General features: G+C 43.5%; 1 protein-coding gene across 2 annotated transcripts in view; it reads left to right on the forward strand.

Annotated features, from left to right (window-relative positions):
* Nucleotides 1-13571, forward strand: part of LOC122698796 — an 83711-nt gene that overhangs the window by 37190 nt on the left and 32950 nt on the right. For both annotated transcript variants that reach the window (XR_006342421.1, XM_043910386.1), the window contains exon 3: nt 6230-6283. Coding sequence is in view for 1 of the 2 variants with exons in the window: in XM_043910386.1 (XP_043766321.1) it covers nt 6230-6283 (54 nt within the window). In the remaining variant the exon portion in view is untranslated. The remainder of the gene's footprint in view (nt 1-6229; nt 6284-13571) is intronic.

Consider the following 13571-nt stretch of genomic DNA (forward strand, 5'->3'; position numbering starts at 1 on the left):
ATGCCACACTGTGGCCAAGTAGCCCTCGCTTGCCACAACTCGAGAAAAGCCTGCAGAGCAAGGAAGACCCAGGGCAGCCAAAAATAAAAAAATAAAGCAGTGTGTACATGTAAAAATAATTTAAAAAATAAATGATTTGCACAAAGCCACAGACAAACCAGAGGTGACAAAAGACCTGGTCCAAATTTGGTCCTGCCTGCATGAGTGCTAAGTTGGTCAGCCGTGTCCAGTTCTTTGAGACCTCATGGAGCCTCCAGGCTCCTCTGTCCGTAGGATTCTCCAAACAAGAATACTGGAGTGGGTTGCCATGCCCTCCTCCCGGGGATCTTCCCGACCCAGGGATAGAACTGTGTCTTTTCTGTCTCCTGCATTGGCAGGCAGGTTCTTTACCACTAGCACCACCTGGGAAGCCCTAATCCCAGCCTATTGGTCATCCCGCTTCTGCAACAGAGTAGCAGCAATGATTCATAAGAAGCTACATTACATCCTGCCTAATATCCACCAGTGGGGAAGCTGCTAACTGAGGCCATCACATGGACCCCTTCTACCATCAAACTGGTGACTGGACACTGGATTTGTGTCCAGCAGCTGTGATAACCTCAAAACAGTCATATCTCTTCAACCTTTTTTCTCTTCACTTGACCTTTCAAATCTAGTTGCAGTGGAGTCGAGGCAATCACATTTTTAGCTTTCCAGCATCATGCACTGAAGGGACATGGAATGAAGGTTGGTAAAGCCATCTGTGGTCATCTGCCACAAGCACCAAAGATAAGTTGTCCAAGAAAGTCCAAACAAAAGATATTAAAAAAATGTGGGCTGTGTATGTCACAATCAGCATGGCTTTGCATTATGAAAGCTCTATTTGCTTGTGTTTTATACTCCCGACTAGACTGGAGATCCTTGGAAGGTAGAGACCACATCTTACAGTTCTTGAAAGTGAAAGTCGTTCAGTCATGTCTGACTCTTTGTGACCCCATGGACTGTAGACTGTCAGGCTCCTCAGTCCTTGGAATTCTCCAGGCAAGAACACTAGAGTAGGTTGCCATTCCCTTCTCCAAGAGGTCATCCTAACCCAGGGAATGAACCCAGGTCTCCTGCATTGCAGGCAGATTCTTTACTGTCTGGGCCACCAGTACTTCCCTTAGCACCCCTTATATATAGTAACAGTTGAATAAACATTTGTGACTTTCTTTTTAACATGTACAGAGAGATATGTGATGATCTTTGAACCAATAGGACTGCTATATGGAAGGAATTAGGTTAAAACCTGTTTCAGTAGTTAGTAATTTGCCTGTACTATAAAGCTTAGGTGCTGGGAAACATTGATGGCAAAAGGAGAAGAGAGAGGCAGAGGATGAGATGGTTCAATGGCATCACTGGTTCAGTGGACATGAACTTGGGCAAACTCCTGGAGATTGTGAGGGACAGGGAGGCTTGGTGTGCTGCAGTCCGCGGAGTTGCAAAGAATCAGACATGATTTAATGACTGAACAACAACAAAAACAAAACTTAGGGTCATAGGTGAAAGTCACTGACCAACAAAAACCTTGATATTTAGAGGCTGACAGGGCACCGAGGGAATCAATGTGGAAGATACAGAGCTCTCAATTTGTTGGAAGAAGCACAGACTTGCTGAAGATGTCTTCCTTGGCTTGTTCAGAGGCTAGGGTTAATTTCTCATGTGGCCCAGATCAGGTTTGAAAGAAGAAAATGCAAAAGGCAATAAGGAGTACTCTAGAATCACAGCAAGGGAGAAAGTGTCAGCCGCGACTCCCTGCTCCCTTCTTCTTCTTATGGATAAATTATGACCACATGGTCCATCTAGTTGAGGAGCGAGGGAGCTGGGGATCTGTTTACTTCAGATCTTTCTGAACAGTTTGCTTTGAGAGTCTAAAATATTTAGTTTTGCTTTTGCTCAGGGCTTCATTTTATTAGTAAGAGTGCTCACAGTAATTTCAAGCTTTTAAATTTACAGTGGAGAGATAGTAAGGTTGGAGAAGAAACAAAAATCACACATTCTTGATTCTTTCATAACATGTGTAAAATCAATCATTCTGGCAAGCGGCTCAGTCACCAGGGGCGAACATAAGGGTCAACTTGTGAAGGGTCATGAGAACAGTGATTTTAATTCTAAGTGGAGAATCTCAGAGCAAATGTCGTTCATCAAAAGTACATGGATTCTGATAATTTAGAACCATTGAATATTAGAGTAAGAAGGTAAAATGCTTTATTTATGTCATTACAAGGTGGTGGGTAAATTTTTTTCTTTTGATTTTCATTAATTATTGGTACAGTGATGTTTCTTTAATGAACAAATAAGATGACTTATATAAGACACTAGGTGTAGTGCCTGGCACACAGTACCTGCTCAGTAAATAGAAAAATTTTTTTTCGATAGATAATGAACATGGAACAACAGACTGGTTCCAAACAGGAAAAGGAGTACATCAAGGCTGTATATTGTCACCCTGCTTATTTAACTTATATGCAGAGTACACCATGAGAAACGCTGGGCTGGAAGAAGCACAAGCTGGAATCAAGATTGCCGGGAGAAATCAATAACCTCAGGTATGCAGATGACACCACCCTTATGGCAGAAAGTGAAGAAGAACTAAAAAGGCTCTTGATGAAAGTGAAAGAGGAGAGTGAAAATGTTGGCTTAAAGCTCAACATTCAGAAAACTAAGATCATGGCATCCAGTCCCAACACTTCATGGCAAGTAGATGGGGAAACAGTGGAGACAGTGGCTGACTTTATTTTTCTGGGCTCCAACATCACTGCAGATGGTGATTGCAGCCATGAAATTAAAAGACACTTTCTCCTTGGAAGGAAAGTTATGACCAACCTAGACAGCATATTAAAAAACAGAGACATAAAAAAAAAAAACAAAAACAGAGACATTACTTTGCCAACAAAGGTCCATCTAGTCAAGGCTATGGTTTTTCCAGTAGTCATGTATGGATGTGAGAGTTGGACTATAAAGAAGGCTGAGTGCTGAAGAATTGATGCTTTTGAACTGTGGTGTTGGAGAAGACTCTTGAGAGTCCCTTGGACTGCAAGGAGATTCAACCAGTCCATCCCAGAGGAGATCAGTCCTGGGTGTTCATTGGAAGGACTGATGTTGAAGCTGAAACTCCAATCCTTTGGCCACCTGATGTGAAGAGCTGACTCATTTGAAAAGACCCTGATGCTGGGAAAGATTGAGGGCAGGAGGAGAAGGGGATGACAGAGGATGAGATGGTTGGATGGCATCACCAACTCAATGGACATGGGTTTGGGTGAACTCCAGGAATTGGTGATGGACAGGGAGGCCTGGCCTGCTGTGGTTCACAGGGTCACAAAGAGTCGGACACGACTGAGTGACTGAACTGAACTGATCTGAATGGCATCACATAATTGAGAATACACAGAAATTCTCTCCCCACCGTTAGCACACAGTGGTGAAGCTTTGCTGTACAAAATGATGCCCTGAAAGCCATTTTCTCACACTAGGGAATCTCATGTGTTGTTCACAGTAAGTCGCTGGGCTGCATAACTAGATACTTCTCCATCACCTGGCTCCCAGTTCACTCTTTAAACTCTGTGATGGGAATGGTTTTTACAATTTCTAACTACTGTGGAGTGAAAATTGTGAGCAGTCTGCTAGTCATTTTAGCAAAATGTTAATTTGATGTACAAAGCATTTGTATCTTTCCAGGGGCATATGTATTGTATAACCCAAGGTACACAAATACCTCCCCTCTATTTGCCCACACTAGTGAGGTTTTGATGTACCGATCAGTGTCCTCACTCTTAGCCCAGGAGGGGAGCTGCCAGGGAGCTGGAGCTGATGGTCTGAGGAAGAGGAAGGGGCCTCAGGGAGCCTGGGTTCTGGGAGAACTTCCCCTCAAGGCCCTTGCTGCTAGAGTTCACTCTGTAAACCCAGGAGCCCCTGGCCCACAGGTAAGCCCACTGCCTGTGACTCAACCTTTATAGTTTCCCTTGGAAAAACATTCATGTCTTCCAGACAGCCGAGTTCAGATGCAAGTCCTTCTGCAGAGATGGAATTAACCATACTGTGTAGGAATGGGACCCAGAGCAGATGCCTGGGTTTGGGACTGATCAGGGAGAAATGAGGGAGAGGAAGAGTTGGGGCAAGACGGTGGGTAAGTCTCCCTTGGGAAGTGGGTCATGAGGCCCATCCTCAGTGCTTTGCCTGTTTCTCCATTTCCCCAGAAAGACAGCCTGTGCCTACACTCCTCCAGGCAACAATCTTAAAGTGGGGCAGAGGTTGCCAACCTCTGGCTGGCCCCAGGAAGCTCTGTAAATAGGTGTTTAAGGAGGGAAGAAGCATTTCCTTCTGATCTTGCAGAGCAGACCCACCTAGAGCAGTAAGCCCCTTCTCAGAGGCCAAAGACCAGATGCAGGCCTACTGTGAGTTGAGAGGACCCACTGTGTCACAAAAAGTGTGGTCAGATGTGAGCATGTCCTCTGCAGAACCTTGGGTCTTAACCAGTCCTTGTGCAAGCCCACCTCTGATGCCAACCCCTTCTAAAGCAGGTTTTGCAGGGCAGTTGTTAGGCAGGGAGAACATCTTTGAAAGAGTACATTCCAACGGGATTGCCTGAGAGGAGGGGCAGCTTTTCAGATTTTACCAAAATCCTCGTCTTGATTCACTGTCTAGACATGGTTAGGTGCACAAAGGGTTAACAGGCCTTGTAGGACTCGGCTGCCAAGTACACTTAATGCTCAGTCCAGCACTCCCGGCTTGTATTCTTACACTGCTGGAGTGGCCTGTTCATGGCATCTGGTTCCCTGGCAACAGCTTTCATTGGCTCAATCAAAGCCCTTTCTTCTTAAGAAAGCTCCTACTGAGACGCCCACCACCACCACTAATCACCATCTTAACTCAGGGTTTAGGATGCAGCTGGTATGAAAAATAGTATTTGTGTATGTGAGAAGATAAAGCAATGGACTGGGTTGAATACACCTGCCTTGCATGATCTTTGCACTGGTTTTCTACAGGACCAGTTGGAAATTACCTGCTTTTCCACTGGGACAGAGGGAAAGCCAGGGCCAGAAAGTTTCCCAGAGCTGGCTTTCTTTGTTCGGCAGAAATCCATGTGCCTCTGTGATTCATGACTCGCTGTTTCCTGGGCTGATCTGTGATATAACTGCGGGCTCTATGCTCTGACAAGGGGCGTTGCTGAATTGAGGGAGTTCAGACAACGAAATCCATATTGTAGAAGGCTTGTCCCCAGTCTGCCACAAGCTGGGGAAAGAAGTCTGCCTCCAATAGATCCCAGGGAGCCTGGCATCTCCTCCACCCACCCCAAAATGTCTTAGCAGCTTCAGATTTGCTAAGAAGAATAGGGTAAAGTAACTCTTCATGCAGAATTTGGGGGGAGAAACTTGACGAGATTCTCTAACTAATAAAGATGGGCATTTTTAGGGGAATCCTTTAATCTTACAGAGAATCACTTTGAGTTTTCTTGTTTTGTCTAGCGAATGGATAGATGAAATTAATAGAGATGAGAAGAAGGCAAGCTGTCCTCACTTTTGGCTCACCTATACCAATCCATTTAATTCATTTTCATCTTTCTTTTTTTTTAATCAAATGTCATCCCATGTCCTTATTATACTCACTGAAATCTAAACACATAGCATCATTCAGGAATTAAAGTGTTCAAAATGCACAGTAATCTTTAGAAAAGATGTTGACTTTTGGCTTGGCCATCCATCCTAATATTTGTGCTGCCCTAACCTTCTGGTTCTCAAGAGAAAACCGTCATCCTGGTCATGGTGCCAAGATGTAATGGGACAGTTGACAATTCAGAGACAGTTAGGGTTTGTGGCTGCTCTGCTTGGCAAGCCAAGGTCCTCCTCTGCAGCTGTGTGTGCAGATGAATGGGCCTCTGTGTTTGATACCAGCCTGCCTGCAGCTTAGCCGAGTGAGGGCTCTCGGTGGTGCTACCTCACAAGTCGTTAAAAGATGCTATTGAGGACACGAAACAAAAACAACATATATTTGAGAGTCATTTGGGGGCTAGGCTTGTTCCAACTCTTGTTAGATGTGTGATGGAAAAATTCTTCCAATCTCTGATCCTCAGTTTCCTCATCTGGAAAACAGGGATGATAGCATCTGTCTTGTGGGGTTATGCAAGGACTAGGAGAAATGATGTGCCACCCCCGCTGATCCTGATTAAATTATTCTGAAGTAGGGCCCTGACACTGATCATTTTTATTCACAGGCGCTCCTCAGGTGATTCTAATGTTCAGCCAGCGTTGAGAACCACATGCAGCAGGTAGGAGACTCTATGGTTATTTATTTTTTAGACTGAGGGATTCCTTGAATATCAGGAATTCTTGGGGATGGAGATGAAGAGGATGTAATAAGAGAAACAAAATTCCTTAGCTCTTTCTTCAGACCCAGGACTTAACAACAGATTGGAATGGAGGTGTAGTCTGGTGCAGTGGAAGTGTTCTCTGTCTTTGAGCCTTTTCCAAATAGTTTTTACATTCAAAAAAAAGGAAAAAAAATATGGAGTATCTATATGAAGGCTTTGATAAAAGATAGTGGGATATGGGTAAATAGATAAACATGTAGTTCCTGGGCTCAGGAAGCTTACATCCTAGCAGTGGAAAAGAAGACATGCTACAGTGAGCCTACACATTACTGGGCTTGGCACGATGAAGTATTAAGACTCCACGCTGCTCTTCCCTAGGGGAATCTTAATGGTGTGACACAGAAGTTTCACGACACTCTGAAGTGGGGACACATTTTCAGCTTGGATTCTAAGCAGGAAGTGATTCTTATCCTTTCTAACAAAGGATAGCGCACACTGGTTAAAGAGCAAGAGAATAAAGACACAGAACCCTTGGTTAGTGCATTCAGCTTTATGACATACCACACCGCTATTTTCATTAGTTAGCAGAATAGGTAGTAAACAAGCATTAGTATGGCATATTTTAAGAAAGAAAATCTTTCATGTGCATCAAGTGAAAGATTCGTTGTTTAGTCGCTCAGTCATGTCTGACTCTTCTGTCAGGCTCCTCTGTCCATGGGATTTCTCAGTTGAGAATACTGGAGTGGGTTGCCATTTCCCACTCCACAATTGAAAGGTGCTTGGTACTTAAAAGCTGTATAACAGTAAATATGTAAACAAATTTTTTGTGGTTACTAACAAGGTGGGGTAGCCACAGCAACATGAGGGCACAAGGTCTAGAGATTCTAGAACTTGCAAGAAGATTCCAAGCTGATCCCCAAGTCCTTTTGGCCACTCTGTTGTGAGTTTTCACTAATCCTTAGGATGGAGAAAGAGGAGACTGGGGTTAAAACTCCTTGCATATTCTTTGGAGTTAAGTCTACAAAAGAATATATCACAGGCATGGCATATAGGACCAAGTAGAAGCAGTTGGTAGTGGTTCCCTAAAACACTTGATTGAACATAATTCCACAGGATCCCAGCCTAGCAAAAAAGAGTTCCATAGCTGATTTTACTTATGTCTTCCATAGGCGAGGGAGAAAGAGTAAATTGTGATACATATACTGAGCTTTGCCAATTCAATATTGTAAACTGTACAGATTCTCATTACAGATTCTCTCTACAGTAATGTAGATTTCATTACTCTTAACAAATTCTCTGGGTGTTAACATAGAATCAAAAGTTAACCATTCCATTTATTAGTATGTTAAACCTAATTCCTCAATTCCAAGATGTCATATATTTTAAGATATATTTCTGATTTAATAACAGGTTTTAAGGATAAAAAAAACTACTGTAAATCTGAACACTAAAAATAACATTTATCTTGACTTTTTTTTTCGGTACTCCATTCAACTTATGAGGATAAACATTTTTTAAATTCAGCCTGATGATTCTTCCTGAATCATTTTTGACCACTGGCAGCTGTATGTAGCATTATGGGATTCTCTGCTTTTTATCACTTTGCCTAGAGGTCTTGACCTCCTTAGCAAGTGCAGGCCAGGCATTTTAATTGTTAGTCATCTTGCAGACTACTAGAGGCCTGGCAGGTTACAGTCCCTGGGGGTCCCCAAAGAGTCAGAAATGTCTTAGAGACTAAGCAACAACGACAACGACAACGACAACAACAACAAAAACAGACTTCTAGGGATTCATTCGTATTTCTTGTTCAGTTAAACTCATAGTTTTGTCCTACTCTTAATTAAATTATCCTTTCTGGAAGGTAAACAGCTTGTCTTGAAAGTCATCCAGAAGGTTCAGAAAGATATTTGGCACCTGCGGGTAACTTTGCAATGAGTGAGTTGATCGTTCCAACCTCCTTTAACTTTAAAAATTCTGTTTCTCCTGAGAGATGTGTCAGTTTTTATCGTATATAATTACAGTGCCCATTGTGTAGACTGGCAAATCCCCTTTCCGTGTCCTCTGAAATGTTTGGCTGTTGTTTTGCTAGAAAACATGAAAGTGTAGTCATGCCTTCAGCAATAAATATTTGCTTCACTTATTGTAAATATGCCTCGCTAAGCTCTCCCATGGGTAGACAATGACAACTCTGTCTCAACTCACTCTCCTGCCAGCAGGTGGCAAATTTCTTTGACGTGATATGAGCGGCATCCCAATTTTAGAAAGGTGAACAAATAGAGCCTGAGAATAAAGGGAATAAGGCAGATATCTAAGGGAAGCAAACTCGCAATATTCATTTTAGGATTCTGGTGCTCAGGGTTAGCAAAGAGACAAGTAGCCTCCTCCCCCTTACAGAATCATGTTTTCCAGGAATTAGTTGTATCTGGGTGTGCTGCATATAACACACACAACACAAAATAGAAAGTATTACAAGAAAGTAAGACAACATAGAAAGTGTTCAGTTGTGTAAGAGAGGAGTGGAGAGATGCTACGGGAATTCAGAGGGACAGAGTACCTCGGCTTGTATGGATCAGGGCAGAGGAGCAGAGGATATTCAAGAGGACGTTGGAGAAATAGGTCCTGGGCGGGGTCTTGTGAAGAGAACAGGCCGATTGTGGTGGCCATGAAGAAGCACCTCTCGGATCTCCGACTGTGCGGAGCATAACTGACTGAGGACCCCACCTGTGCACTCTGAGCTCCATCATCACGTTGGCACCGAGGCCAAGCTTCCCACAGACCGTTCCTCGTGGAGGACTGAGGATGACAGAGTTGGTGCGGCAGGCAGGCTAGCTCTTGGGAGGCGCTGCTGGTGGGGGTGACTTTGGCTCCAGGACTTCTGGCAGCCTTTCTTCTTCAGAACTGCGAGTCTAAGATGCTTCCAATGCAAACTTTCTTCTCCGCTCTTCATGTGGTCAGACCTGTCCCTGGTAGTTCTCCTGGCTCCCTCCCCATTTTCCCTCACAGACGTTTTTCATAATAAATCCCTTGCACATCTAATCCCCTCATGGTGTCTGCTCCTTGGAGGACCTGGACAGATACCCAGTCTTTGTGGAGGTGCCAGGTGCATGTCTTCAATGCATCCCAAATCTGTCGCTGCATTTGCTTCGATATTTCTCACCACTTTTCCACTTACCACTGTGTTTTAGAAGTTGGAGCTGTTGGGTATTCTCCAGGGTGAGAGATATTTTGGGTAGTAAGAAGTGCATATAGAAAAGTCTTCCTGAGAAAAGGAAGCAGACCTAGAGGATGATTAGAAATGCATAATAATTTTTCTTATTGTGCTAATTATTTATTTAAATAAATATTTATTATTTAAAAATATTATTTAAATTGATTTTTTTTAAAGGGACTCTTTTTGTTACAAATGACAGAAACCTAAGGCAAACTAGATTAAGCAAAAAAGGGTGAACTATGATGTTGATGGGGCTTCCCTGGTGGCTTAGCTGGTAAAGAATCCTCCTGCAATGTAAGAGACCCAGATTTGATCCCTGGGTTGGGAAGATCCCCTGGAGAAGGGAATTACCCACTCCAGTATTCTTGCCTGGGAAATCCCCATGGACAGAGGAGCCTGGTGTGCTGACACTATAGGTCACGAAGAGTTGGACACGACTGAGAGGCTAAGCACACATGATGCTGATGATATTGAGTTCCTGCATCTCAGGAACAAGCAGAATCTGAGATGGAAATGGCAACCGGATGCTATTGCTGCCTCTAATTTCTGAGGACCGTCAGATGGCCGATAACGACTTCTGGCCTTTTACATCCTGTAACCCAGAGACCTCAAAAGAGACTGATTTCCCTTTTCAGTTCCCATTCTGAGTCCCAAGGGAAAGCTCAACTTGGCCCAGATTAGGTCAGATGGGTACCCTCACCATGAACAGCCATATTCATGGAGACCAGGTCAGGGAAGAGACCATGATGGTCCACATTATACCAGCATGGGGGGTTCATGGCCACTCTGTGCGTGTTGGAAGTTCTCAGAAGGAAGGAGGGTTGCTGAGAGGACAAAATCATTTTTATACTGTGCAGAATATGTTTGCAATATGTGTTTCTGCACCAGTGCTCAGCCATGTATAAACACCCAGACCTCACTCTTCTCTGGAGAGCTTGATAACCTCTCAGGAGGAGACTGGCTTTTACTGCCTTCCTGTCAAGAATAATAAAACAGTTTTTGGAGCTAGCACATTTGTTCATTTAACAAATATTTTTTGAATATCTAATATGTGCCAGGCACTGTGTTAGGAGCCCAGATGGGGTGACAGACCATAAGTACACAACGAAACAAAAAATACATAATTACAAGTTATAATAAGTTTCAAAAAGGAATTAAACAGGGAATGTGGATGGAGAATGATGGGGTGGGGAGGCACCTGATTAGATAGTAGAGTTGGTGAGATTCTCTTGAAGGGAACATTTCAACTGAGACCCTTAGAGGAAAGGAGCCTGCTGGGCTAAGCGGAATTAGGGCTTAGTAGGGGCACGGCATTCCCTCACTGAAAGCCTTGCGCTAAGAGTGTTTGGTGGGTCCGACCAAGGAGAGGAGGCCAATGTGGTGCAGGGCGTGGTGGGGGGAGCAGTTGGTGAAGGGGAGGATAGTAAAGGGTGAGGGTGGGGAAGGTAAAAACCAGGTCAAGTGGGGTCTTGTGAGTTAGTTTTAAGGGGTTTGGGATGGGAAGTCATTGAAAGCTTTGAGGCAGCAGCATGACTTGCAATTTGTGCTTTAAAAGACGATTCTGACTATTAGGAGTGTTCCGTCTTCTGTCTGATGGAAGTGGGTAGGAATGTTTTCTGAAAGTTGTTTGGCAGGTGCTGAGAGAAATAGAGGAGGAAAGAGAAGTTGCTCTGCTCCTATCCTGGTTCAGCACATCCTTCAAGCGAGCCATGTGGGCCAGATGGAGAAACGGGGGAAGCTTTCTTTTCTCCTTTGGCTGATGACTCTCCATTTAATGGAAAGGTAAAAGCAAATAGAAAAAAAAAAAAAAGAGGAAACTGGGATATTAGACTCAAATACTGGCCAGAAGATCCAGGACCAGTTACTTAACCTCCTTCAACCTCTTTTTCTGTATCTACTGAACTGGAATAATACTGTGAACCTTGCAAGGTCATTGTGAGGATGAACTGAGGCAGAACTCGCCACAGGCGTGCCGAGCACATAGCAGCTGTTAGAACTGTGTCCAGAGCCGGTCACCTTCTGGGCCTTAAGGATCAAACCAGGCTTTGAACCCCCCACTTCCTCTTTCAGACCCCCAGTGGCTGGTTACCTTCCTTCTTACCTGAAACTCCCATAAAGAAAACGTCAGTTTACTGGAGCTTAGAGCAGTGAGGGACTTCAAAACACGCCTCTGCTTTCAAGTAGGTTATGGATTAGTTTTATTTTGCACCTTATTAAATTCCTCTGGAATGTACTCATTTTTAGCAGGCACCTGGCAGCACTGCTTTTGGGCATTTGAGAGCCCTGGGAGGAGAAAGATTTTGCACTCTCCTCCCCCACTTCATTGTAGCTCCTCTGGACTGACGCAGTGTCAAATTGTTAATGCGGTCTCCAAATGCTCACTGTTGGCGCCTGAAGTCACAGCCTCTGGCGTCCTCCGTGCTTTGGACACGGGGAAGGTGAGGTTTCAGAGATGCCCTCCATTGCCCTGATGGCCCCGCTTAACGCTGGGCTTCTTGTCCAACCCCTGACTGCCACCTGGTGAGGCTGCCTTTGAAAGCCGGTGTTTCCTTGGGAAGAACTTAAGCCCCAGTGGCCGACTTGGGTTGCAATGGAAAGTAGATTCCAAAGCTGTCCCTGGAATGTGAACTTTTCCTGGAAACTTTCCACGCTGCCTCTTAGAGAACAGCAGGCATCAACGTATTCACACCAGGAGTCAATTAAAGAAACCCAAATTATTGCCATTCCAATAAACAATGATCTCTCTTCCTTTTCAAATAAACTTGTTAGAATGGCCTAAAAGCTGGGTGTAATTACATGATCAGATAGCATAAATCTGATTAGAAGCTTTTCATCTACTTTATTTTCTGCAATCGGAGCCATTTTTAGTAGATGTTAAAAATGTATTTGAACAACTTCAATGCATACCTCTTCTAAAACCTTTTTGGGGTCCTTTTCATTCATCCTTTTTCCTTTTTGATGAGGCATGAATGTTCCTACGACACTATTCAGAGAGGAAAAGAGAGCACCATACCTTCATAATTTAGCCTGTGATATCAACACATGTGTCCTGGGTACAAACATACATATCATAGGTTTTTGAGGGGAGTCATTTAAGTTCTGAGTTAAATGTTTGATCCACTGGAGGGAGAGTAGAAGAAGTAACATGGTGGGAATATTAGCAGTAGATCATGACTATGTCTTTCAAAATTGTCTTAAAATAGGACCTTGAAATAGGACCTCCCAAGGGCAATCATTCTTAGCAATTATCCTTCTTCTGCTCCTCCAACTTCCTGCCCACCCCCCACACACATCAAAGACAATTTCCTCATCCCAAAGTGCATCTTCGTCTATCCAAATTTGAGATAACTGCCAAAACCTCCTGATCTTACAGGTGTAGGGTATATGTCATTCCCCTTTGCTTAGCACAATGCCTGATACATAATGGGAAGTAGGGAAAGATGGAGGAAAGGAGGGAGGGAGAGAGGAAGAAGGGAGAGAAGATGCTCAAACTCAGAGTTGTTAGGGTTCAATAATCTCTTTGAAAGACCATTCTTCTGGTTGAAATGCTTGACTGGTGAATTTTGGTAATATGTATTTTGACCAAATGCAGAGCACTGACTAATATCATATGTCAGATACCCTTAGTATGTGGCATGAGGAGTGGGTAATTGTGGGTGAACACTTTTCCCTTTGTAGTGGGATTTCTTAAGGGTCTGAGTTAAAATTCCATGTCATCTTCATGTTGATGAAAATTACTGCTGTCATTTTAGGTTTCTTTTAGTTCACCATGTCCTTGTCAATTCTGATGATGAGAAAAGCTCCCTTGAGGTTTTTTTTTTTTAAACAAATTCCCATAGAACTCAAGCGATTGCCCTTTTTTTCTTTTGCCTTTTTTTGGAGTGTAAAAAAATGTTAGCTTGAAACATTTGAGTATAACGACAATTTACTAATTGTAGAAATGCCTCTTCTTTTTTGTTATGCTTATTAGTTCTAAAACCAATGTCCCCGAAACCAACGGTCATCACGTTTCTCTGTTTTTTTTCAAATTGCACA

The sequence above is a fragment of the Cervus elaphus genome, chromosome 8, assembly GCF_910594005.1.
Source record: "Cervus elaphus chromosome 8, mCerEla1.1, whole genome shotgun sequence".
NCBI lineage: Eukaryota > Metazoa > Chordata > Mammalia > Artiodactyla > Cervidae > Cervus > Cervus elaphus.